At 42.6% G+C, this 22,976-nt stretch overlaps 1 protein-coding gene across 10 annotated transcripts in view; it reads right to left on the bottom strand.

Annotated features, from left to right (window-relative positions):
- The window catches only part of baz2ba (bromodomain adjacent to zinc finger domain, 2Ba), a 127,027-nt gene that overhangs the window by 36,156 nt on the left and 67,895 nt on the right, over positions 1-22,976 (bottom strand). For all 10 annotated transcript variants that reach the window (XM_061813915.1, XM_061813914.1, XM_061813917.1 and 7 more), the window contains exons 4-12: positions 13,595-13,786; positions 13,330-13,491; positions 12,172-12,359; positions 11,209-11,418; positions 10,216-10,833; positions 3,538-4,288; positions 2,536-2,805; positions 692-749; positions 474-582 (exon numbers count right to left, since the gene is read on the bottom strand). In XM_061813915.1, the coding sequence (XP_061669899.1) occupies positions 474-582; positions 692-749; positions 2,536-2,805; positions 3,538-4,288; positions 10,216-10,833; positions 11,209-11,418; positions 12,172-12,359; positions 13,330-13,491; positions 13,595-13,786 (2,558 nt within the window). The remainder of the gene's footprint in view (positions 1-473; positions 583-691; positions 750-2,535; positions 2,806-3,537; positions 4,289-10,215; positions 10,834-11,208; positions 11,419-12,171; positions 12,360-13,329; positions 13,492-13,594; positions 13,787-22,976) is intronic.

Here is a 22,976-nt window from a genome sequence, read left to right as displayed (position 1 = left end):
AAAAAAAAAAACAAAAAGAGCAAAGGCTCTTAAGGAAAGAAAAACTATTGTGACCTTGGGGTGCACAATTCAGGCTCCTTATCTGTGGCCAGACCCTTTTTTTTTTTTTTTTTTTTTTTTTTTAAACTGCCCGCTGATTGATGGATGAGCATCGAGTGGGTACTACTGAGCAGCCATTTTTTCCATTTGGAGCGGCTGCACTAAAGGCAGTTTGACAATCACCGCTGAAGCAAATAAACATGACGGTGGCGCACTGTACAAATGAGGCCAAAGCTGTGCATCCCAACACGAACCATTTATCATTGCTTTGCAGAGGGAGAGGTGAGGGGAAACGGCACAAGAAGGGACGCTACGAATACCATCTCACACTATTAGGCTTACATGAAGCAGAACGGGAGTACACATAAGGAAATTATATCAAACAAACATGAATGGACATTGATCTGTTTGAAGAATATCGCCGCACTGGATACCTTCATCACATCTGGGTATTGTCTCAGCTTCTTGCCACATGGCGCATAGTAGGCCACCTCGCCCTGAGGTCGCCCTGACACGTTTTTGATTCTTGTTTCTCTTCGCCACCTTGGTTTTTCACAATAAAAAAAAAAAAAAAAAAATTAATGACCAAAAAAAATAAAAAGCCCACGGACAGTAAATGCATAGACTGTAGAGATGGAAAGTTGAGTCGTACCCCAACTCCAGAGGCGTCATCAAATCCTTCTCATCCACCCGCTTCCTCTTCCCTAAACCTGTGGACAAACAGCTCAGTTGTAATTGGAAACAAAAACTCAACACGCGTGTCTTTAAAATTCCGCATTCAAACTAGATTATGTAAATGCTGTGGAAATTGCATGTGAATGCTGAAGATCTGAGGCTGCGCTGGAATGCAGTGGGATTATTTGGATTGTTCAAATGTACTATGGAAAACTTGTGTTGTTTGAATCAGTGGAGAAATGTGCAAGGAGGATGTAGATAGTTCAAGTAAATTTGAGACTTTTGAGAAGGGGATAATAATTTCCAAGGTGTCTTCAAAGATTAACACTTTAGGTTGGAATGGTTTCAATCAGTCAAATGTGGAAGGCGGAGGAAAATTGTATTGTGACAATTTGTGGAATGTCATAAATCGTTCACAAAATGTTCTTAATATTAAGATGGAATGGGAGTTACTGCAATGTGGACAGGAGATCACAAAATGTCCTGAACAGTGGAATTAAAATGATTTGTGGGATTCTCAGTCGATTGCATGTTGTTTTTTGTGCGGAAAACGTGGAACAGTGGAAAATGTGGGTACTTGGGAAATGTGGAAAGTAACTCCTAACATCATCATCTTTTCGTTTCAGCTTGTTCCGTCAGAGGTCGCCACAACATGTCATCTTTTTCCCATCTAAGCACATCTCGTGCATCCTCCTCTCTTAACACCAACTGTCCTCATGTCTTCCCTCACAACATCAATCCACCTTTTCTTTGGTCTTCCTCTCGCAGCTCCATCTCAGCACCCTTCAACCAGTATACTCACTCTCTCGCCTCTGGACATGTCCAAACCATCGAAGTCTGCTCTCTCGAACCTTGTCTCCTAATCATCCAACTTTGGCCGTCCCTCTAATGAGCTCATTTCGAATCCTATCCAACCTGCTCACTCCGAGCGAGAACCTCAACATCTTCATTTGTGCTACCTAAAGTTCTGCTTCCTGTTGTTTCTTCAGGAACACCGTCTCTAATCCATACATCATGGCCAGCCTCACCACTGTTTTATAAACTTTGCCCTTCATCCTAGCGGATACTCCTCTGTCACATAACACACCATCCGCCAACTGTTCCACCCCGCTTGGACCAGTTTCTTCACGTCCTTACCACACTCTCCGTTGCTCTGTATTGTTGACCCCAAGTATTTGAAGTCGTCCACCCTCGCTATATCTTCTCCCTGTAGCCTCACTCTTCCCCCTCCACTTCTCTCATTCATGCACATATATTATGTTTTTTTTTGTTGTTATTTTGGAAAGTAACTCCGAAAATGTCTTCAATTTTGTACAAGTCACCAACCCATTAATACCATTAGCAAATTTTTGTCTAAAAGGATCCGAACCCCTACAGCAAATGATTGAGTCAATCCCAAGAAACTGGTGAATTGAACAATGCAGTTTAAGAAAAGCAGGAGCACAAAGCAGGCTGCACAGCAGTGACTGCATTGGCTACAAATACAATATAACCTACTTCCTATAATGTGGGTAAGTCATTGTCATACACGGAGAGCGGCGTAGAGTAGTCAGGGCTCACAGGCATGCCACTACAAAACCTTGACTCTCGGCTACTGCGTTCTTTCTACCTATCTAAAGGTAATGATTTCTCTTCAACATACTGCGTTAAAAGAGCACACACTTGAGTCGCATCCGGCGAGCTTTTTCTTCGCGGTATCGTGGACGGCTTTAATGATGATAAAGTGAACATCTGCTGCTTGCAACAAGTCGGCAGGAGGTACAAAACCAATCTTCGGGCCTGTTTTTCCACAGAGTCTGCATCAGATACTGCACACATTACCTAATGGAGAGGCCAGGCTGTAGGAGGAGGAGCCGGGAGAGCTGTGATAGGCCAAGGCACTGGAGCTGGTGACAATAGTGGGTGTCTTGATGACCTGCAGATTGAGAGGGGAGCAGCTGGTGGCTGTGTGATTGGCTGAGGTGGTCAGTAGTTCTGGGCCTTTGGTTAGCCTGCGGGGAGTCATCTCGTTCTTTGACGAGTCAGATGACAGCGCGTTGGACTCTTTCAATTTCTTGCCAGAGATGTCACTGTCGGAGTTGCTGTCTGACTCTGGACGGGAGGAAAACAGAACACGTCGTCACTGATATGCTGTATTGCAGATTTTCAGCCATTGAAGGTTGCCTTTTTTGGAATATTTTTTTTACAGTATGCAGGTTAAGTCAAAATTCAGAGTTGCACATTCGGTGTAGTGCCGCAGAATACCTGGCAGCACTGAATGACTACTTGAATATATGCAGCAAAATTAAGAGCAAGAGAAGGCAGAGTAAAATCATTAATGTAACATTAATGCTCATTTTCATCAGCCCATATATGACATTTCACATTATCTTCTAGTATTAAAATATTGGACATTTGTGAAACAAACTATATGCTTTGGTGGGAAATTTATCTTTTGTTGGAAGCTCTATATTCGTTGCTACGCTAACATTTTAAAGTAAGAGTTGATTAAAATTACGGTAACACAGGCTAATTTTTGAACCTGGGCATTGTATAAACGAAATGAAAGAAATAAAAAGTACTGGATATTTTATCCAAATGAAAAAACTTCTTGTGCAAAAAAAAAGGTTTAAAAAAAATGTGAAAAATTTCGGTAAACAAAATGAAACAAATAAAAATTCCTGTTATATTAAAGTTTAAAAAAAAAGTGAAAATTTTCACCAAGACCCATGAAATAAAATGATTACAAAAAAAGCCAAAGGGTAGTAAAATTATTAAAAAAAAAGCCATAGATTCAATGCAAGTGTTAAGTTTAATTTAGTGCTGTATATAAAAAGTACCGACCTGACAAGCTGTCTTCAGAGTCGTCATCGTCCTCTTCCTCCTCCTCTTCAAGGTCATCGTCGTCGTCGTCGTCATCATCGCCTGAGTCATCGGATTCCTTATTGGCGGGGAGACCAGCCGCGGGGTTGCAATTCCCAGGGATCCCCACCCCGGGAATCCCAACACCGGGAATGCCGACTCCCGGGATCCCGATCCCGGACTCTCCTCCCCGAAACAAATCCACTAAAGACTGTACCAAATGGTTCTGGGAGAAGCCTTTCCAGTTCGCTAAAGGCGCCGTTTGTCCCGGTCCTTGTGCCAGTCCTGGCGTCTGTCCCTTCGCCTTTGGGGTCTTGCTCTTTCTGGATCCATAGCTCGCGGCATGAGGTGAGGTAGTAGGTGGCTGCGATGGAATCCCAACCTGGGCGCTTGTTTGGGTCCTACTCGCCCCCGTGCTAAGATTGACGGGCATTGACCCGCCATCGGAGTCGCACTGAGGGGACTTGCCTTGAGAGGCAGAGTTTTTGCGAGGTTTAGTGATGAGGGCCAGAGGTGCGTCCTGAGTGGTGCTTTGGATGACTCCGTTGGGGTGATTAGGTTCAGGAAGGCCGAGCAGAGCGCTCGAGAGGAAGAGGTTGGAGTGATTGTTGTGGGGTGGAGGAGGCGGAGCGGGTGGCAACGGTAAAGAAGACACAGCGTTCCCCTTGGGAGACTTGGTTGGCCCCTGCTTCCTTGGCTCAGCTGGGAACGTCTGCCCTTGGGACATGAGAGTCTGGGAACGGGAGAGAGGAGAGAGAACGGAAAACAAGAAGAGGCAGGGAGTCAAGGGGGGTGGGGGGGAGGCAAAAATGAGAGGCACAATGAAAGGTCAGAAGAAAAAAAATGGGGAAAATGGAACTAAGTGCAGTTGCTCCAGTTGTCAGTTTGGATCAGTGTTGATTGTTTGAGCAGCTGACTAACTACAATGCAGACCACTGATACAGTTAACTGTACATAGGGAGGGAAAAAAAAAATGCAATAACCTCAGGCATCGGACTCAGCAAGTGTTCACAAACTAGCAATTATTTTTTGTTTGCAAACGAAAAGTCCTAGGATCGTTTTCATCGCGTTTGCTCTCACACGCTGAGACCGGGCTCGCTGGAGTCCGTCTTTGGGAAGGAAAGGTTGGGGTTTTCAGCGCTGCACTTTCAACTATATGTGATATCAAGTGAAACAAATCAATTTCATAGACCGTGAAATACAGTCAAAGTGCTGAAAACCACGGGGGGAATTTAGGCCACTGTAAGCCTCCATGCTTGTAGGACAGAAAAATGGGGAAATCATTTATACACAATAAGATGATCTCATTTGGTTTAGCCAATTGTCATTCAAATGGCAAAAGAATGTGATTTTTGAAACAATAGCTAAAAGTGTCAACTACTGTACATACACTATTAGTACTACTAAAAGGTACATAAGACTACTTGCTGCTGAAGGACAACAGTTCAAAATTCAATGACTGTGAGACAGATAATGACCAAAGGGAATTATTTTATCACTTTAAGACTCTAAAAATAAAACCATTGAAAAAATTATGAAAAGAAATAATTTAGTCAGTTGAGACATAAAAATAGTTTTGGGGCTTTCTTTGTTTTTGTTTCAGTGTGTGAAACTTCACCCACAACCATTGTTGGTGGAAAACAAACATTATGACATGACAGCTGAGAGGGTAAAAAAATGGCTTCAAATATTGGTATGCCATTTATATAAACTACAGATTGGAAATTGTATTTGAATGGTAAACACTGTTGTTGAGCCTTTGAAATTTTTGCCAATCTTGATTTGGACTGGACTCATTGTAAATAATTTTCCAGCCAGCAATGCAGTGACATATCTTCATCATTGCTTCTGTTCATGATTGAAGGATCAATGTTTGGGTGAATTAACTGAACCAAAGAAACGGTAAAAAACAAAAATCTGGGACTTGCGGCCCCACTAAATTGCAGATTTTTATGCGATATTTTGTGACGCAGTTGTTTGAAGGTTTGTAAGTTAACTTGACATCAAAGCTAGCCTAGCCCATCAATGACTGTTCCCATCATATGTTAGCATGAAGCTAGGAGGCTTCTTTTTATGATTTTATATGCTTTTGGCTGGTGTTTATTAAACCGCCTTGAACGCAAACCGCTGAAATAACAGTACTGTAATGGAATATTTTGCAACGGCACTTTTGTCCATTTATTCATTTATTTATTTTAGCAGTAACTGTGCCTTGATGTTTTATCTATTGTTTTTTTTTTACCCAAGATGTTCTTCGATTTTTATTCTATTTTATTCTTGTGGCGAAGCAGTCATCATTTCGTTGTATGCACAGCATATTAATGACATTAAAGGCTTTTGATTTGATTTGCTTTTATAATGCAGCCCTATGGGGGCACAAACCAGTGCAATCTGTAGGCCGGTCCCAAGCCCGGATAAATGCAGAGGGTTGCGTCAGGAAGGGTATCCGGCGTAAAAACTGTGCCAAACAAATATGAGCGTTCATCTAAAGAATCCCATACCGGATCGGTCGTGGCCCGGGTTAACAACGCCCGCCCCCGGCACTGCTAACCTGCAGGGCGTCGGTGGAAATTCAGCTACTGTGGGTCGAAGACAAAGAAGAGGAGGAAACCGGATCCAGCGTCAGAAGAAAAAGAGGAATGCACAGAGCCTACAACTGAGTGTAGGGACTTTGAATGTTGGGACTATGACAGGAAAAGCACAGGAGTTGGTTGACATGATGATTAGGAGAAAGGTTGATATTCTGTGCATCCAAGAGAGCAGGTGGAAAGGTAGTAAGGCTAGAAGTTTGGGAGCAGGGTTTAAATTATTCTACCACGGAGTAGATGGGAAAAGAAATGGAGTAGGGGTTATTTTAAAGGAAGAGCTGGCTAAGAATGTCTTGGAGGTGAAAAGAGTATCAGATCGAGTGATGAGACTAAAATTTGAAATTGAGGGTGTTATGTATAATGTGGTTAGCGGCTATGCACCACAGGTAGGATGTGACCAAGAGTTGAAAGAGAAATTCTGGAAGGAACTAGATGAAGTAGTTCTGAGCATCCCAGACAGCGAGAGAGTTGTGATTGGTGCAGATTGTAATGGACATATTGGTAAGGAAAGAGGGGCGATGAAGAAGTGATGGGTAAGTACGGCATCCAGGAAAGGAACTTTGAAGGGCAGATGGTGGTGGACTTTGCAAAAAGGATGGAGATGGCTGTAGTGAACACTTATTTCCAGAAGAGGGAGGAACATATAGTGACCTACAAGAGCGGAGGTAGAACCACGCAGGTAGATTATATTTTGTGCAGACGATGTAATCTGAAGGAGGTTACTGACTGTAAAGTAGTGGTAGGGGAGAGTGTAGTGTAGCGACAGCATAGGATGGTAGTATGTAGGATGATTCTGGTGGTGGGTAGGAAGATTAAGAAGACAAAGGTAGAGCAGAGAACCATGTGGTGGAAGCTGAAAAAGGAAGAATGTGTGTGCAGCCTTCCGGAAAGAGGTGAGACAGGCTCTCGATGGACAACCGAAGCTCCCGGAAGACTGGACGACGACAGCCAAGGTGATCAGAGAGACAGGCAGGAGAGTACTTGGTGTGTCATCTGGTAGGAAAGGGGAGAAGGAGACTTGGTGGTGGAACCCCAAAATACAGGGAGTCATACAAGGAAAGAGATTAGCGAAGAAGAAGTGGGATACTGAGAGGACTGAGGAGAGGCGAAAGGAGTACATCGAGATGCGACGTAGGGCAAAGGTAGAGGTGGCAAAGGCTAAACAAGAGGCATATGAAGACATGTACACCAGGTTGGACACGAAAGAAGAAGAAAAGGATCTCTACAGGTTGGCCAAACAGAGGGATAGAGATGGGAAGGATGTGCAGCAGGTAAGGGTGATTAAGGATAGAGATGGAAATGTGTTGACTGGTGCCGGTAGTGTACTAAATAGATGGAAAGAATACTTTGAGAAGTCGATGAATGAAGAAAATGAGAGAGAAGGAAGAGTTGAAGAGGCAAGAGTGAAGGACCAGGAAGTGGAAATGATTACTAAGGGGGAAGTCAGAAAGGCACTACAAAGGATGAAAAATGGAAAGGCAGTTGGTCCTGATGACATACCGGTAGAGGTATGGAAGCAATTTGGAGAGATGGCTGTGGAGTTTTTGACCAACTTATTCAACAGAATACTAGCGGGCGAAAAGATGCCTGAAGAATGGAGGAAAAGTGTTCTAGTTCCCATTTTTAAGAACAAAGGGGATGTTCAGAGCTGTGGGAACTACAGAGGAATAAAGTTGATGAGCCACACAATGAAGTTATGGGAAAGAGTAGTGGAGGCTAGACTCAGGACAGAAGTAAGTATCTGCGAGCAACAGTATGGTTTCATGCCTAGAAAGAGTACCACAGATGCATTATTTGCCTTGAGGATGCTCGTGGAAAAGTACAGAGAAGGTCAGAAGGAGCTACATTGCGTCTTTGTGGGTCTAGAGAAAGCCTATGACAGAGTACCAAGAGAGGAACTGTGGTACTGCATGCGTAAGTCTGGTGTGGCAGAGAAGTATGTTAAAATAGTACAGGACATGTATGATGGCAGCAGAACAATGGTGAGGTGTGCCTTAGGTGTGACAGAGGAATTTAAGGTGGAGGTGGGACTGCATCAGGGATCAGCTCTGAGCCCCTTCCTGTTTGCAGTGGTAATGGATAGGCTGACAGATGAGGTTAGACTGGAATCCCCTTGGACCATGATGTTCGCAGATGATATTGTCATATGCAGTGAAAGCAGGGAGCATGCAGAGGAACAATTGGAAAGATGGAGACATGCACTGGAAAGGAGAGGAATGAAGATTAGCCGAAGTAAAACAGAATATACGTGCGTGAATGAGAAAAGTGGAGGGGGAAGAGTGAGGCTACAGGGAGAAGAGATAGCGAGGGTGGACGACTTCAAATACTTGGGGTCAACAATACAGAGCAATGGAGAGTGTGGTCAGGAAGTGAAGAAACGGGTCCAAGCAGGTTGGAACAGCTGGCGAAAGGTGTCTGGTGTGTTATGTGACAGAAGAGTGTCTGCTAGGATGAAGGGCAAAGTTTACAAAACAGTGGTGAGGCCGGCCATGATGTACGGATTAGAGACGGTGGCACTGAAGAAACAACAGGAAGCAAAACTGGAGGTGGCAGAAATGAAGATGTTGAGGTTCTCGCTCGGAGTGAGCAGGTTGGATAGGATTAGAAATGAGCTCATTCGAGGGAAAGTCAAAGTTGGATGTTTTGGAGACAAGGTTCGAGAGAACAGACTTAGACGGTTTGGACATTTCCAGAGGCGAGAGAGTGAGTATATTGGTAGAAGGATGCTGAGGATGGAGGTATCAGGCAAAAGAGCGAGAGGAAGACCAAAGAGAAGGTTTATGGATGTGGTGAGGGAAGACATGAGGGCAGTTGGGGTTAGAGAGGAAGATGCAGGAGATAGGCTAAGATGGCAAAAGATGACACGCTGTGGCGACCCCTAACGGGACAAGCCGAAAGGAAAAGAAGAAGATTTGATTTGCTTTTATAGTATAAAAATACCCAATGTCAAGACAATGTGTCAATATTGGTGTATTGTTTGTATGCAAGTCTTCTCCGTGAGTTAACGTAGCAGTTGTTTCCAAGTAGTATTGATGCTAAATTACATGAGCCTGTCTCTGGCCCTACACATGATATGTTAGCATTACACAAGCGAATTTGCATTACACAAAATTTTAGGGTCGGGGTAATCATTTTCGTGTTTAAATATTTCATGATTCAGTTTTACAGTAAACCATCTGGGAGTGACAAAGGCTTCAAGCAAGCACGAGGAACTGTGAGTTTTCATTTCTTTAAAGGGGAAGTCCACTCATTGAAAAGAATGTATCAGATTGGTCATGTCATTGGTACTGTAACTTCAAAATAAAGATTTTCATCAGATATCATTTAAGGTTGTGTTGAGGATATTTATATCGGCAATTTTGAATGTTCCCGGTCGCTGACATTTTGGCGAGTCACATGACCTACATGGGCGGATGTGACGAGTCATGTGCTCAACCCGAGGATCGGTTACGTTCCTACACAGTTATGGCCAGCGCTGACTTCTCGGATTTATCCTCATCTGATGAAGAAATAGAAGAATCAGTTGATCGGGAAGACGGAGGAATATGTCCATACAGATTTGAACCTGTGGCTGTCAATAATGCTGAATATTTGGATGGTTCTTGGGACGGGAATGACGTGGAGTCGGACTACTCAGAGCCCTACGCGCGGGACATAAGTGCGTGAACGAAGGCCTCCCGAGCTCGCTCGCGGCCGGAGCAAAATTGTCGATATGAATATCCTCAACACAACTTTAAATGATATCTGATGAAAATCCTTATTTGAAGTTACAGTACCAATGACATGACCTATCTGATACCTTGTTATCTTCAATGAGTGGACTTCCCCTTTAATGTTAGCCATCTGAGAGAAATACTTTAAAAAGAACATTTCATGAATGTATTTAAAAGCATGTGGGAAAGGTTGAGGTATTTTTAAAAAATAATTCTTTGAGATAGTGACTCAATGTAGCATATTTTCAAGGGTAGGTCTGGAGCATAGCCCTACAATATAGGGAGATTCATTGACTGTCAAATCAAAATAAAAGTTTGAATGCTTAGCTTGCTAATTTAAAATCAGATTGTCAGCTTACCTGTTTCAGTCTAAACTCATTGATCTGCGCGAGCGAGTCTTCAAGCAGTTTCCTCCTGTTGTTGACTTTGGCACTGCCCGCAGCAGCATACTGAGGTGGCTTCAGAGAGGACTTGTGGGGACTCGCTACAGATGAGGTCAAAGTGAAATCTTTCGGGGAGGTAGACAGGGGGAAGGCCGAGCATGGGGGGGAGGGCACCGAAACGGGCTTGGGGGAGGAAGAGAGGGCGAGGGGATGGTACTGAGGGGGCGAGGAGGAGGAAGAGGGCAGCAGTTTGGGGCGTTTGGGAGAGGCAGAGATGGAGAGCACGTTCGGAGAGTGCGTGAGGGCGACGGGGGAGGAAGACGGCGAAGACTCCCTGTGGGGCTGGCTGAAGAGCGCCAGCGATTTTGAGGTGGCAGCCAGACCGGTCGACTGGATCACACTAAAGTGTTGCTCTGGTCTGGATCGGGAAGAGTGTATAGCCAGTGGTGAGGTTTGGGACAGGACAGGGGGGGACACAGACCGGGCTATGGGAATGAGGGTTGGGGGGTTGGAAGGGGCCGTCTGGATGTGGTTGTCCTGGCCTTCTGCAGTGTGGATTCCAGAGTCTGTCTTTCCAGAGATTGGTATCAGAACCTTGGAGGGGTGGGAGAAAGCACAACATTTAAAAAAGCAGGCTGGAAGAAAGGATTTCTGTTCTATTTTAGGCAATAACAACCATCAGCCACGCATATTTTGTAGCTTTTGAAGATGTTTACCAGTGGGCGGCAATCAAAACACACCAGAAGCTTTGTCTTGAATCCGGAACTTAAATTCTATGGCTTATTATTTCATTTTTCTTTTAACTAACTGTTCCAGATGTACAGTACCCACCACAGGTACATGTTGTTACCCATATTTTTGTGATTTTGTTCATACTTAAGGCTTTAATAATTGTGAGGCAACACCGGTGGATTAAGTTGGTTACTAACTCCCCACTGAAGGGTTAGACTGCCCGCCATTGATTTATACCTTTGATTTCTTCTTGATCTGTTTCTCAGAGTCTGACAATTCACTGTGTTTGTCTTCCTCCTCATCCTCGTCCTCATCATCGTCCTCTTCATCATCCTCCGCCAGGTCCTCCAAATCACTGCTGAGGGACCCGTCGCTCGAGCTGTCTGAAGAGGTGCCTGTTTCACTGTTATTCACTCCCGAGGTCTCTGTTGCCTTTTTACGCTGTCTCTGAGGTGGGTTTAAAAAAATGGCAGAAAAACAATTACATTTATTTGGATGACCTTAAGATTGAAAGTATAGTACAGCACAACCTCGGTTCTCGACCACAATCCGTTCCAGAAGGCGGTTTGAGAAATGGATTTGTTCGAAATCCGAATCGATATTTCCCATTACAGTTAATGGAAAAAGAAATAATGCGTTCCAAGCCTTAAAAAATTAGGGGTTTTAAAGCATTTTTTTTAGCTTTTCTTGATAATAGTAGAGTAGGCTAGGCTGGGAGTGCATTGTCATATCTGTAGCAACTCGCCCCCCAGCCTTGTAAACTTTTTTTTAATTAACAAAAGTGCAGAATAACTTTAAACAAGCAATACAGAGGGGGGAAGCAAAATCCCCCCCCCCCCCCCCCAAATAGTAACATACAAAAACAACTCATAACTTAAGTGAATGAAATCTTTGAAACAAAACAAAAGTGCAGAAATGCTAAGGGAACACAGCATTATTAAAGTTTGCAAGAAAAAAGCAATGCAAAACTATCAAATGCCTTCTGTGGAGGTGACTTGCCCGATGATCTCTAGGGTCACTTGTTTGGAGCCATGATTGGGGGTTAAAAGTCCTCAATCGGAAGAAAAAACAGTCAGTAAATGGAGCTACTGGGACGCGTCTTTTGTTCGAAAACCGATGTGTTCGAGAACGGGGGGGGCGTTTGAGAACAGGTTATTCACTGTATTGTAGTGTTTAATTGGAAAACAATCCACGACTTACCCGCTCCTTTGTTTTAGGACCAAGTTTTTCCATCATCTTAGATGGGCTATTCTGGGAAGGACTGTTGGCGGGCTCCGCTTTTTTGGTTAGATTGGTCGATGCCTGGCCAGGGTTTGGACTTAGAGAAAAGCTCCCTGGCTGTGTTGTGGGCAGACAGACGCCGCTGCCGTTTACTGCCCCATTCACCCCTTCAAAGATAAACAAGAATTGTCAGTTTTACCTGCGTGCTTTTCAGAGAGGGAATGAAGTAGTACAATAAAAGATCTGCAACTAATAGCAGAATGCACTGAGGCAGATATTGATTTAATCATGTATACATGCTGACTGCGAAATAGACAAAGGACAACGCTAAGGGCTGACATCATAAAGGAGACTCGAGACTATAAAAGCAAACACAAAACGCGTGTGTGAGGGTAGAAAATTATTTCTTTCAAAAAGGGGAAATAGATCAGGAGAGACAATTAGGAAACTTGGTTGGCTGGTTACAGTGGAACCTTTGAAAGTCAAAATAAATGCCACTGCAGTCAAGACTATTCTGATTAACACTTGGGGGAAAAAAAAAAAAAAATCCGCCTCTGAAGTTGCGCGAAAAACTGTTTTTTTTACAGTCACGGTGAATGACTTCATCCCTTTTCCAATGTAGTGAGGCCTCACTCGGCGAGCGGTAATCTCAATTCAATATAGACTCGCTTACTTGGTGGAAAGCTGTTTTGAGCATTTATTCAATGTACTTCATATTCGGCTTAAAATCATATTAGTCGGCCTAGTAGTGGAAATACAAACACGCAATACTAGTGCAGTGTTTCCCAGCCTTTATGGAGCCAATGCTTCAATTATTTTTTTTTATTATTTTTTTTTTTTTTTTGAAATGGGACACCACCAAACAAAAATACCATAAAATGTATGAATACAGTAATAATGATCTTATACCGATCTACCACACTCAAAAATGACGACATGAAATCAGGAATAACAAATGAAAATAAAGCGGATATACTCACAGGATAAGCCTTTAACTAATTGTCACTATATATGGCAGGCAAAGAGGGATGATATTTTATTCATTCTTACAATTATTATTATTTTTTTTATTTACTACATGTGTAATGGAAAACAGGATCAGTGTTCTCTAGATACCAACGTACTCGTGTGACATACCTTTAGGCGCGTCTTGGCTATTCTTGCTGGGCATTCTAATCTGAACGGGACTGGCGCTGTGGTTTGGCTGTATATGGGGGGCGAAGAAAGGAGGGAAACCTATGAAAGAAGGAAGAAAGGCAGCAGCTCCTCGTCCGTGGGCTTCCGCGGCTCGCCACCACTCTGTCAAAACGGAAAACAACACCACGCCATCAATTTCAGGCGGGGGGGGGGGGGGGTTGTAATGGTTTTTTTAATCTTCCAGTGTTTTGCCCCCTCCTCTTACCAGACAGGGCTCCCAGTTGGGGGTGAGCAGCCAGAGCAGCCGACATACCGAGGGAGCCAAGGCCTCCGAATTCCGGCCGACCCACTCCAGTAGTGTAGAGGGCCCCGAAGGCTGGGTGGTTGACCAGAGGAAAGGCACTTGACAATGTGGAGCCAATGAAGGGCTGCTCTCCTGCTGCTCCGAACAGACGCCCTGGGACAAAAATCAACCAATGGGGAAAGCTTTCTAAGTACGCGTTTAGAAACCAGGAATACACAATTGAAAGATGGCTCTTAATTGGGGACCTAATTGTAGTTGGGGAAAATCTATTTTCAAATTAAGTAAAGTAGTTAAAAAAAAAAAGAAGGTACTGTAATGGTCTCAAATGTGGGCAAGGACAGCCCTTTATTTTGCAAGATGGATGTTTGTTTTTTATGATTTGGAAGTTTTCCCAATATTGGGAACAAAAACAAATAAATCAGCCCTGAATACAAATACATTTGATATCTTGACTTACAGGAGCCCCAATTTGTAAATTGTTTACATTATGATTTTTATTTTAAACAAATATGAGTGCACTTCTCTTTAGCATACCTTTTAGGTACAATACATTTGCCTCCAATATTTTAGAACTCGCCCCGCACAAAAATTTACTGGGGTACAATTATTTAAAATGTAACTCCTGCCCAATAATTTTGTAATTAGAGTTTCTATTTTCCTATACTCAACCCATTCGTGGGTAGTGTCCCATTTTTGGGAAATCGTGATTTTCACGCATTATATCCTTCAGTATATAAAAATATTTAAGTGTTTTAATCTGAAGCCATAATTTGGTTTCTAAGAAAACCTAAGTACCCTCTCGCGGGCAGTGTCCCATTTTTGGACCGAGATTATAAATTAGTAAAGCTATCATGTAACTTAACCATAAACAAAAAAAGGGTTTATTTCCTTGATTGTGGTCTATTAGGAGACTTTTATCTCATTAAGGCAAAAAATTGCCACACTTTCAAATTATGCGTAATAGCCACAGTGTCTTACATCCATCCATCTATTTTTATTTTCAAATTAAGTAAAAAAAAAAAAAAAAATGAAGGCACTGTAATGGTCTCGAATGTGGGCAAGCACAGCCCTTTATTTTGCAAGATGGATGTTTGCTTTTTATTATTTGGAAGGTCTCCAATATTGAAAGTAAAAAACAAAAAAATAGCAGCCCTTAATACAAATTATAGAGAGTGACATCTTGACTTACAGGTGACCCATTTCGTGAGTTGTTCACATTGTTTTTTGGGGGTTTTTTTTAAACAAAGAAGAGTACACATCTTAGTACATTGTGTTGAACTTTTAGGTACAATACATTTACCTCTAATCTTTTAGAACTCCCCCCCGAACAAACATTTACTGAGGTATAAATTTTTTTTTAAATTTAACTCCTGCCCAATATATTTAAACTGAATAAATATTTAACTAAAAAAACATTTTTATTTTCCTATACTTAAGCACACTTTCAAATTATGCATAGCCACAGTGTCTTACATCCATCCATCCGTTTTCTTGACCGCTTATCCTCACAAGGGTTGTGGGGAGTGCTAGACCATATCACAGCTCTCAACGGGCAGGAGGCAGGATACACCTCGAACTGGTTGCCAGAAAATCGCAGGCCACATGGAGACAAACAGCCGCACTCACAATCACACCTAGGGGCAGTTTAGAGTGCCCAATTAATGTTGCACGTTCTTTTTTTTTTTGGGAATGTGGGAGGAAACCGGAGTGCCAGGAGAAAAGCCACGCAGGCACGGGGAGAACATGCAAACTCCACACAGGCAGGGCTGGGATCGAACCCAGGACCTCAGAACTGTGAGGCTAATGCTTTCCAGCTGAGCCACCTTTCCGCAGTGTCTTACAATAATATCAAAAATACTTTTTGGAATAAAACTTTTTTTCCCCATCTAGCCTATTAAGCTGCTGTTATTTTCTCGTTTGTCGTGACGGTTGTACGTTTATGGTGGTATGTTCCACGATAATCACAGAATTAAATAAAGATGATCTTCTACCCGTGTATGAATTGAATTCATTCTTAAAAGGTAGCTGCAGAATTCGGGGCACTGTCCTATTGCATCAGCATGAAAATCTAGACTGGTAGAAATGTGTCATCATCCTGGACTATTGTGTACTGGTATGAGATCCGGGTTCCCAAATGTCAGAAAATGTGAATACGAGCAGATATTCTTGGTGCAGAGGGGGGTAAAAAAGTGCGTGTGTAACTATTTCCCATCTTTTTGGTATTCAATTTCACCGCAGAAGAATACTTCATCAACATCATCGTCGCCGAGAGTTTTCCTGAGCACAATCATTTCCGACAAGGGCGGCTGCCACGTATTACCTCCTCCCGGAGTCAGATGCAATTTGGTGTGAGCATATTTCATGCAAATTCAATTTCTGCTCAAGAAAAAGAGAGCATGCCTGCATGATGCCTCTGCATAAGCAAGTAATACGCACGCGGGGAAAGTGATGACTGAAGAAAAGGAGTGTTGTGCAAAGGGTGTGGGGGGGGGTGAATATGTCAAACTACTATGCAAATGCACACAGCAAAGATATGGAAAACACTCGTCTGAATTTTTTTGTAAACTAATGCACTGCTGTTTACAGTACATTATAATGTCTCTCTTAGTTATGATTGACTATATTTTTTAACAAACCCGGGCTGAAGTTAAAATAAATAAAAACAGCATTGCACAAACGCATATTGGAGATCCTTCTGTTCATCCATCCATCCATTTTCTTAGCCGCTTATCCTCACAAGGGTCAAGGGAGTGCTGGAGCCTATCCCAGCTGTCAACGGGCAGGAGGCGGGGTACACCCTGAGCCGGTTCCAAGCCAATCGCACGGCACATAGAAACAGACAGCCACACTCACAATCACACCTAGGGGCAATTTAGAGTGTCCAATTAATTTTGCATGTTTTTGGGATGTGGGAGGAAACCCGAGTGCCCACCCGGAGAAAACCCACGCAGGCACGGGACACCATGCAAACGCCACACAGGCGGATCCCGGATTGAACCCGGTGTGACGGTCTGAGCGCTCCTGAAACTGAAAAGGTTCCTTGTGATTGATGCGCATTTGCGTACATTAATTGCACAGATATTTTGTAAACTTCCAGCCAGTCTGAAATATCCCCATCCATGCTTCAAACAGGCGCCATTCGACAACTTGTCGCCGAGTGTTCATGTTCGCTATGGACGTCTCAGAAAGACGAACACAGCGAATGTACATATGTGTGTATATCTTTCTATCATCTTTTGTTTTAAGGTTAGGATATAATGTATGTTAGCTCTCTCTCTCTCAATGTAGAAGAAGGGGAACTATAAGACCGAGGGATTTCCCAGTAAGTGTCTACTACCGACCCAGAGTTCCCCTGTAGTAATGCATGTGCATTAATCACAAAGAGACTTTTCAGCACGGGGGAGCGCTCAGACCGTCACAGCGGGACCTCAGAACTGTGAGGCCAAAGTTTTGCAGCTGCTCCGCCGTCCCACCGCATATTTATCGTCATTCATCATTAATATCATTTAGGTAACCAGTGTGGACATTTGTACGATACCCATTTTAAGGTGTAAGTACAACTACAACCGCAATGCTAACATGCTAACAGCTATTAGAAAAAGTGCTGAGGCAGAGTAAGAGTGAATGAATGTAGTGTTGGGTAGCTGTTAATTTGCTCACTATGTCGAGTGCTTCATTGGCAGTTGCGGCAAGCAGAAGGTCGTGTGTGAATATACGCTCCCGTTTATTTTTCTTACTTTTGTTCAGTAAAGAAATTCTAAGAGCAACCGTGGCTGCATTACTGGTCCTTCAAACTAGGACATATTAAATGAGCGAACGGTGATTACTTTACCATCGACGTGAAGTTTTGCTTTGCCATGCGCGTATTGCAATTTAGCGTCTTTTATTAAGTGTGAAATGATCTCACACTTTGACAGTCTTACTTCAGTGCACTCCCCCTGGCTTGTGCTTATTACTTTGCAGTACCAGTGTAGAAAAATAATCACGATAAAGTGATAGATTTGTTATCTAAAATTAGATATGTATTATAAAAAAAAAAGCACCACAGTGAAGCAGCTGGAAAGCATTGGCCTCACAGTTCTGAGGTCCCAGGTTCGATTCCGTGCCCCGCCAGTATGGAGTTTGCATGTTCTCCCTGTGCCTGCGTGAGTTTTCTCAGGGCACTCCGGTTTCCTCCCACAACCCAAAAAACATGCAACATTGAATTCTACATTCTAAATTGCCCCTAGGTGTGATTGTGAGTGCAGCTGTTTATCTTGATGTGCCCTGTAATTGGCTGGCAACCAGTTCGGGGTGTACCCTGCCGTCTGCCCGATGACAACTGGGATCAGCTCCAGCACTCCGTGACCCTTGTGAGGATAAGTGGTCAATAAAATGGATGTATGTATGTTAGAAAAACATGATAAAGCAGTTTGAATACAGCGATCCGTTCCAGAAAACGATTCGGGAAGTGATTTGTTCAAATACCAAATCGATGTTTCCCATTATAATGAATGGAAAAAGAAATAATGTGTTCCAAGCCTAAAAAATTTGGCTTTTTAATTTTTTTTTTTTTTTTTAGCTTTTCCTGATAATAAACTTGTAAACTTTTTTTTAAACAACAAAAGTGCAGAATAACTTTAAACAAGCAACTTTCCTTCTTTGGAGCCATGATTGGTGGTTAATACGGTAGTCCTCGATCAGAAGAAAAACAACAGTCACTACTGGGACACGTCTGAGGTTTTTTTCAGGGGGGCGTTCAAATTGACAATAACAAAACGCGTCGTGAGTGGGTCAACTCCTTGCACCACGCGCATTGTTATTTCATTTTTTTTTTTGGGCGTATGAATTTCCAACAAAGTGCGTCGTGGGTCAGCTGGTCTGGCCGGATGCAATATGTTATTTCCTGGTTTTGTCGGGGGCGTTCAAGTACGTATTTTCGTTCGATAACAGAAGCAAAAAAAAATCTCAAAATTTTTGTTCGGAACGATTTGCTCGAAAGCGAGGACGTTGGAGAACCGAGGCAATACTGTATTTGATAAAGGATCGATATACTCTCATATCACTCCTAACTAAGCATAACTTGGCGAAACTAAGTTATTTGTAAAAGTCATTCCATTACAGCAATGAATTGTCTTACTAGTGAGGAATAGAGGCGCATCCGCAAATGGATCTTAAACCGGATAAATCGGATACGTGGATCCATAGTAATTCTTAAGCAACAATCAGGCTACTTTAAGGCTTGATGAATGAGCGTGTCACCTTTTGTGTTTGCGTCAAGGCCTCTTCTCCGGCTCAAAGACAGAAAAAGCTCCCTCATTAGAATATGCTGAATATGTAGAGCGAGCGTTGGCAGCCCGGGCTACGGCGTGCAAAAAGATAAACGACTGCAATGCGAACCCCGGAAAAGGCCATCGTATGCGGCATTGCCTTCTTCTGCCTGCGGTGCCCGCGTCTCCGCGTCAACACCCCCGCACCCCGCCCTTCCCAGGCAACACAAAGTGACATCTGCAAATGTCTCTTCAATATTAATGCAGGCTTCCGGAAGGCCCATAATTAAATGTAAAAAAAAAAAAAATTCAAGTAAGGAACGACATAGCTAGGCTTTACCTACTCTCGCTCACTCGCTCACTAACTCAATCCCTCCGTCGCCCTCATTCTGTTTCAATCCACCCTCCGCTCTGGGAAACTGCACCGCCTGCTTTTTTTTTTTCCCCCATGTTTGGATGCTGCCGAAGGGGGATTAATTTGTTGTTTGTTGCAGTCAATCAAATTTCCACAGACAGATTTAAGTTAATTGCATCCGCGAGTTGATCCCAGAAGGAGAGCGCTACGAGCGCAGATCAGCTTTTTTATTCTCCAAGTGATATCCTCATCAATGACAGAGGTGTGTCGACGCACGCCCGCAGCCGCCAATGATTGTTTCAGTGTTCTTTTTTTCTGAAGCGTAAGCGACGCGTTGAACCTTGAATCGAGGCCTCCGCGTGCTGTCATGATACCGTTATCTCAGATGTTACCTGGATTATTTTTGACATGCTCTTCTTAGTTCTCCTTTTTTCCTTTTAATCATAAGATGACTTGACGGCGAACCTTTCAGCCTAAATAGGCGTCCTCTGGTCTACAGTGCAGGGGTACCTTGACTTACGAGTAACCCAATTTACAAAGTTTTCTCAAGATAAAAGCTGACGCTTTTGCTCACAATTCAAAGCAAAAAAAAAAAAAATTGTCAGGGTTTGATGCATACAGTCACACGGCGAATATGCAGTAACGCGCCTCTAACTTTACAAACTGCCTGTTTTACAAAACACCAGAAGAAAAATTGGTCGAGATGACAGCACATGCAGATATCGTAATGAACTCTGGGAAATTGGTCACATGACTGCATGGCGCATTAAGTCATATGACCAATATTCCAGAACCATGATGTCCATACCACAATGATTCAGGATGAATACAAATACTGTTGCACATCTATCCATCCATCCATTTTCTTTGCCGCAAATCCTCACGAGGGTCGCGGGGAGTGCTGGAGCCAATACCAGTTGTCAACGGGCAGGAGGCGGGGTACACCCTGAACTGGTTGCCAGCCAATCGCAGGGCACATTGAGACAAACAGCCGCACTCACAATCACACGTAGGTGCAATTTAGAGTGTCCAATTAAATGTCAAGTGTCATCCCTATAAACATTCTAAAATAGATGAAAAATACATATAACATTATTCACTTCAATGTCTACACGAAAAAATAAATGGGAGCAAAGAGCGTGTCATCCATGCGCAAAGTTGTGGAAGTGTCATTCAACGACATCTAAGTGGTCGCCATATTGGCTGCGTCTTCTGTCCGTGACGTCACCCCGGACATTCGCCATTGAAACCACACTGTGGCCCCTACTGTGGGACGCGCCCCTTCATACACGGAAGCTCTTTTTGAAGAAGAGAACATCTCACAACAGAGTGAAGTGACCGGGGCAATATTACCCTATCGTTTCGAGCCATATTTAGATGATATGCGGATCACGGCCAAACCACCTCCCTGTCCGATCCACCTCCGTGCGGCAGTGATGAACGCCCACTTCTGCAAGCGGAGATGAGCCACCCAGGCCGACAAGCCAGTGGCCGGCTCGGCCTTGTTGACAAGGCCGGTAGCGATCCACAAAGCCTGCGGAGGCCGTCCTTCAGCAGCTGCTGCATGGAAGCCTTCCGATGCGCACATCGACACATTTAGCACCCCTGATTTACAGATTACGCCGCCCCGCCCCAAACTATTGTTTTGTTTTAGTAGCTGTATACACACCTACCTGTCTCTTTGAAACTTATGAAGGGTAAATCCATCCTCCCGAGTGTTCAAATATCCACAATGCAACAAGCCGGCATTTTCGCTAACACGAAAGAACACCGAGCTACCTTCCCGCAGGTAAAACTAATAGAAAGTCCGCTAGAGGGCACTCCTGCCCTGTACGTCACGTTCTGCTTCTTCTCGAAAACAAATGCCTCGACAGGATTTTCATGGCGGGAGTTACAAAAAGCCATATACGTCAAAATCACGTTTTGTGGTGAAAAAAGGCTTGGGTCCATACTAGCTGCTGTTTTTTCATTAATAACATACTAAAAATCATGCATTTCATGACAGTGGCACTTTTAATGTTGCATGTTTTTGGGATGTGGGAGGAAACCGGAGTTCCCACCCGGAGAAAACCCACACAGGCACGTGGCGAACGTGCAAACTCCACACAGGCGGGGCCGGGATCAAACCCAGGTCCTCAGAACTATGAGGCAACTTTACCAGTTGATCCACCGTGCCGCCCCGTTACACATCTACTGTCCAATAAATTACACGCTAGTAACTTAACAATGTATAAAATTAAACGGATTTCAGTTTTGGGCACAACACAAAGCAAACACAAAGCAAAACAGAAAAAAAGAAGGAAATTCAAAGTGTATTTTCTCTTCTTACCTTTAATAAAAGCGATGCAGTCGGAAAGCGATGACTTGACAGAAAACTTTTCAGCCTAAATGGAGAGCATCTAGGATAATGCACGGTAGTTGCGCAAAGAGGAATTTTGCACAAAAGAAGTGGTTTGCTTGCAAAAAGTTCAGAGCTCGCCTCGCATTTCATTTGATGCTGTGTCCAAAATCGCTTATCTCGAAAATCTGAGCTCACGTAATGGCAAAGAGATCAGCACGATGCATAATGCATGAGCAAAGATGTTTTAATGGCGTCGTCTTCGCGCGCAACACCCGGGACAGGGAAAGAAAGGCAAAAACGTGGCGCTTAATTTTACGCTTTCATTCCTTTATCTTGTAAAAGAAAAAAGGAAAAAATGGTCACATTGTATGCAAATCTGTGATTTCTGTGTCCAATAGCGAAAGATTAAGTAGTGAGGTGAAAGACTGCAGAAATAATATTTTCCCCCCACCAAAATATTCATCTTGGCACACTTCTCTTGATGATTTGACAAGTTGGCATTTACAGGATCTCCAAGTCTTGTTTGGTGCATTATTTTAACTGCATTTGATCCCCCTTTGAAATCGGTAAATTAAAATCCATCCGTCGATCTTGTGTAGTCTTTATCTTCATTCGGGGTTTTCAGCGCACTTTGGGCAACAAGGCAGGAATTTCCTTAATTGTTTAGAATCATTTTATTTGGTTAAATCTTTTCATTTGTGTTTTAGAAAATAAGATTAGCTGAATAGACCCTTTGGATTTTGGATTTTATTCATTGGTAATCGAAAAAAAAAATCAAGTACAGACAATATTTCATCCCATATTTTTGCATGAGCATAATAAAACCATTTTACATGTACTGCATACTATTTTTTTATTCTTTTTAATAAATCTTGGCTTGATACTTTTTTGCCCAGACACATTTAAATAGCAGCAAAATGCGAACAAATTTCCATGCATATTTTTGTATTAGCTATAAAACACAAAACATATACCTAACATTTTATTTATTGTATTAAAAAGGAAAATGAATGTCGTGAATGAAAAAATAAAATAAAAACTGTATTAGCTAAATAAACTATTTTCCATATACCCAACATTTTATTGTATTACAATAATTGTTTAATGTATTTAAGTAAATACATAAAATTACAAATATTTTTGGAATAGTTAAAGCAGTACATTTTATCTGGTTCATTTATTTATTAAAAAGGAAATAACATCGCAAATATTTTTCACATTAGAAAAACCTGCCATTTTTCATAAACATTTAACTTTTTGTTCATCTATAAATGTATTTATTTATAGTATAGTACAACTTTTTATTCATCCTATGAACTAATTTATTTATAGTATAATACAATTATTCATGAATATTTTCATGTGATATTTTTCATTTCCAAAATAATTAATTTCATA

This window comes from Syngnathoides biaculeatus, chromosome 3, assembly GCF_019802595.1.
Source record: "Syngnathoides biaculeatus isolate LvHL_M chromosome 3, ASM1980259v1, whole genome shotgun sequence".
Classification (NCBI taxonomy): Eukaryota; Metazoa; Chordata; class Actinopteri; order Syngnathiformes; family Syngnathidae; genus Syngnathoides; species Syngnathoides biaculeatus.
Note: the sequence above shows the minus strand (reverse complement) of the source record. Positions and strands in the feature narration are given on the sequence as shown.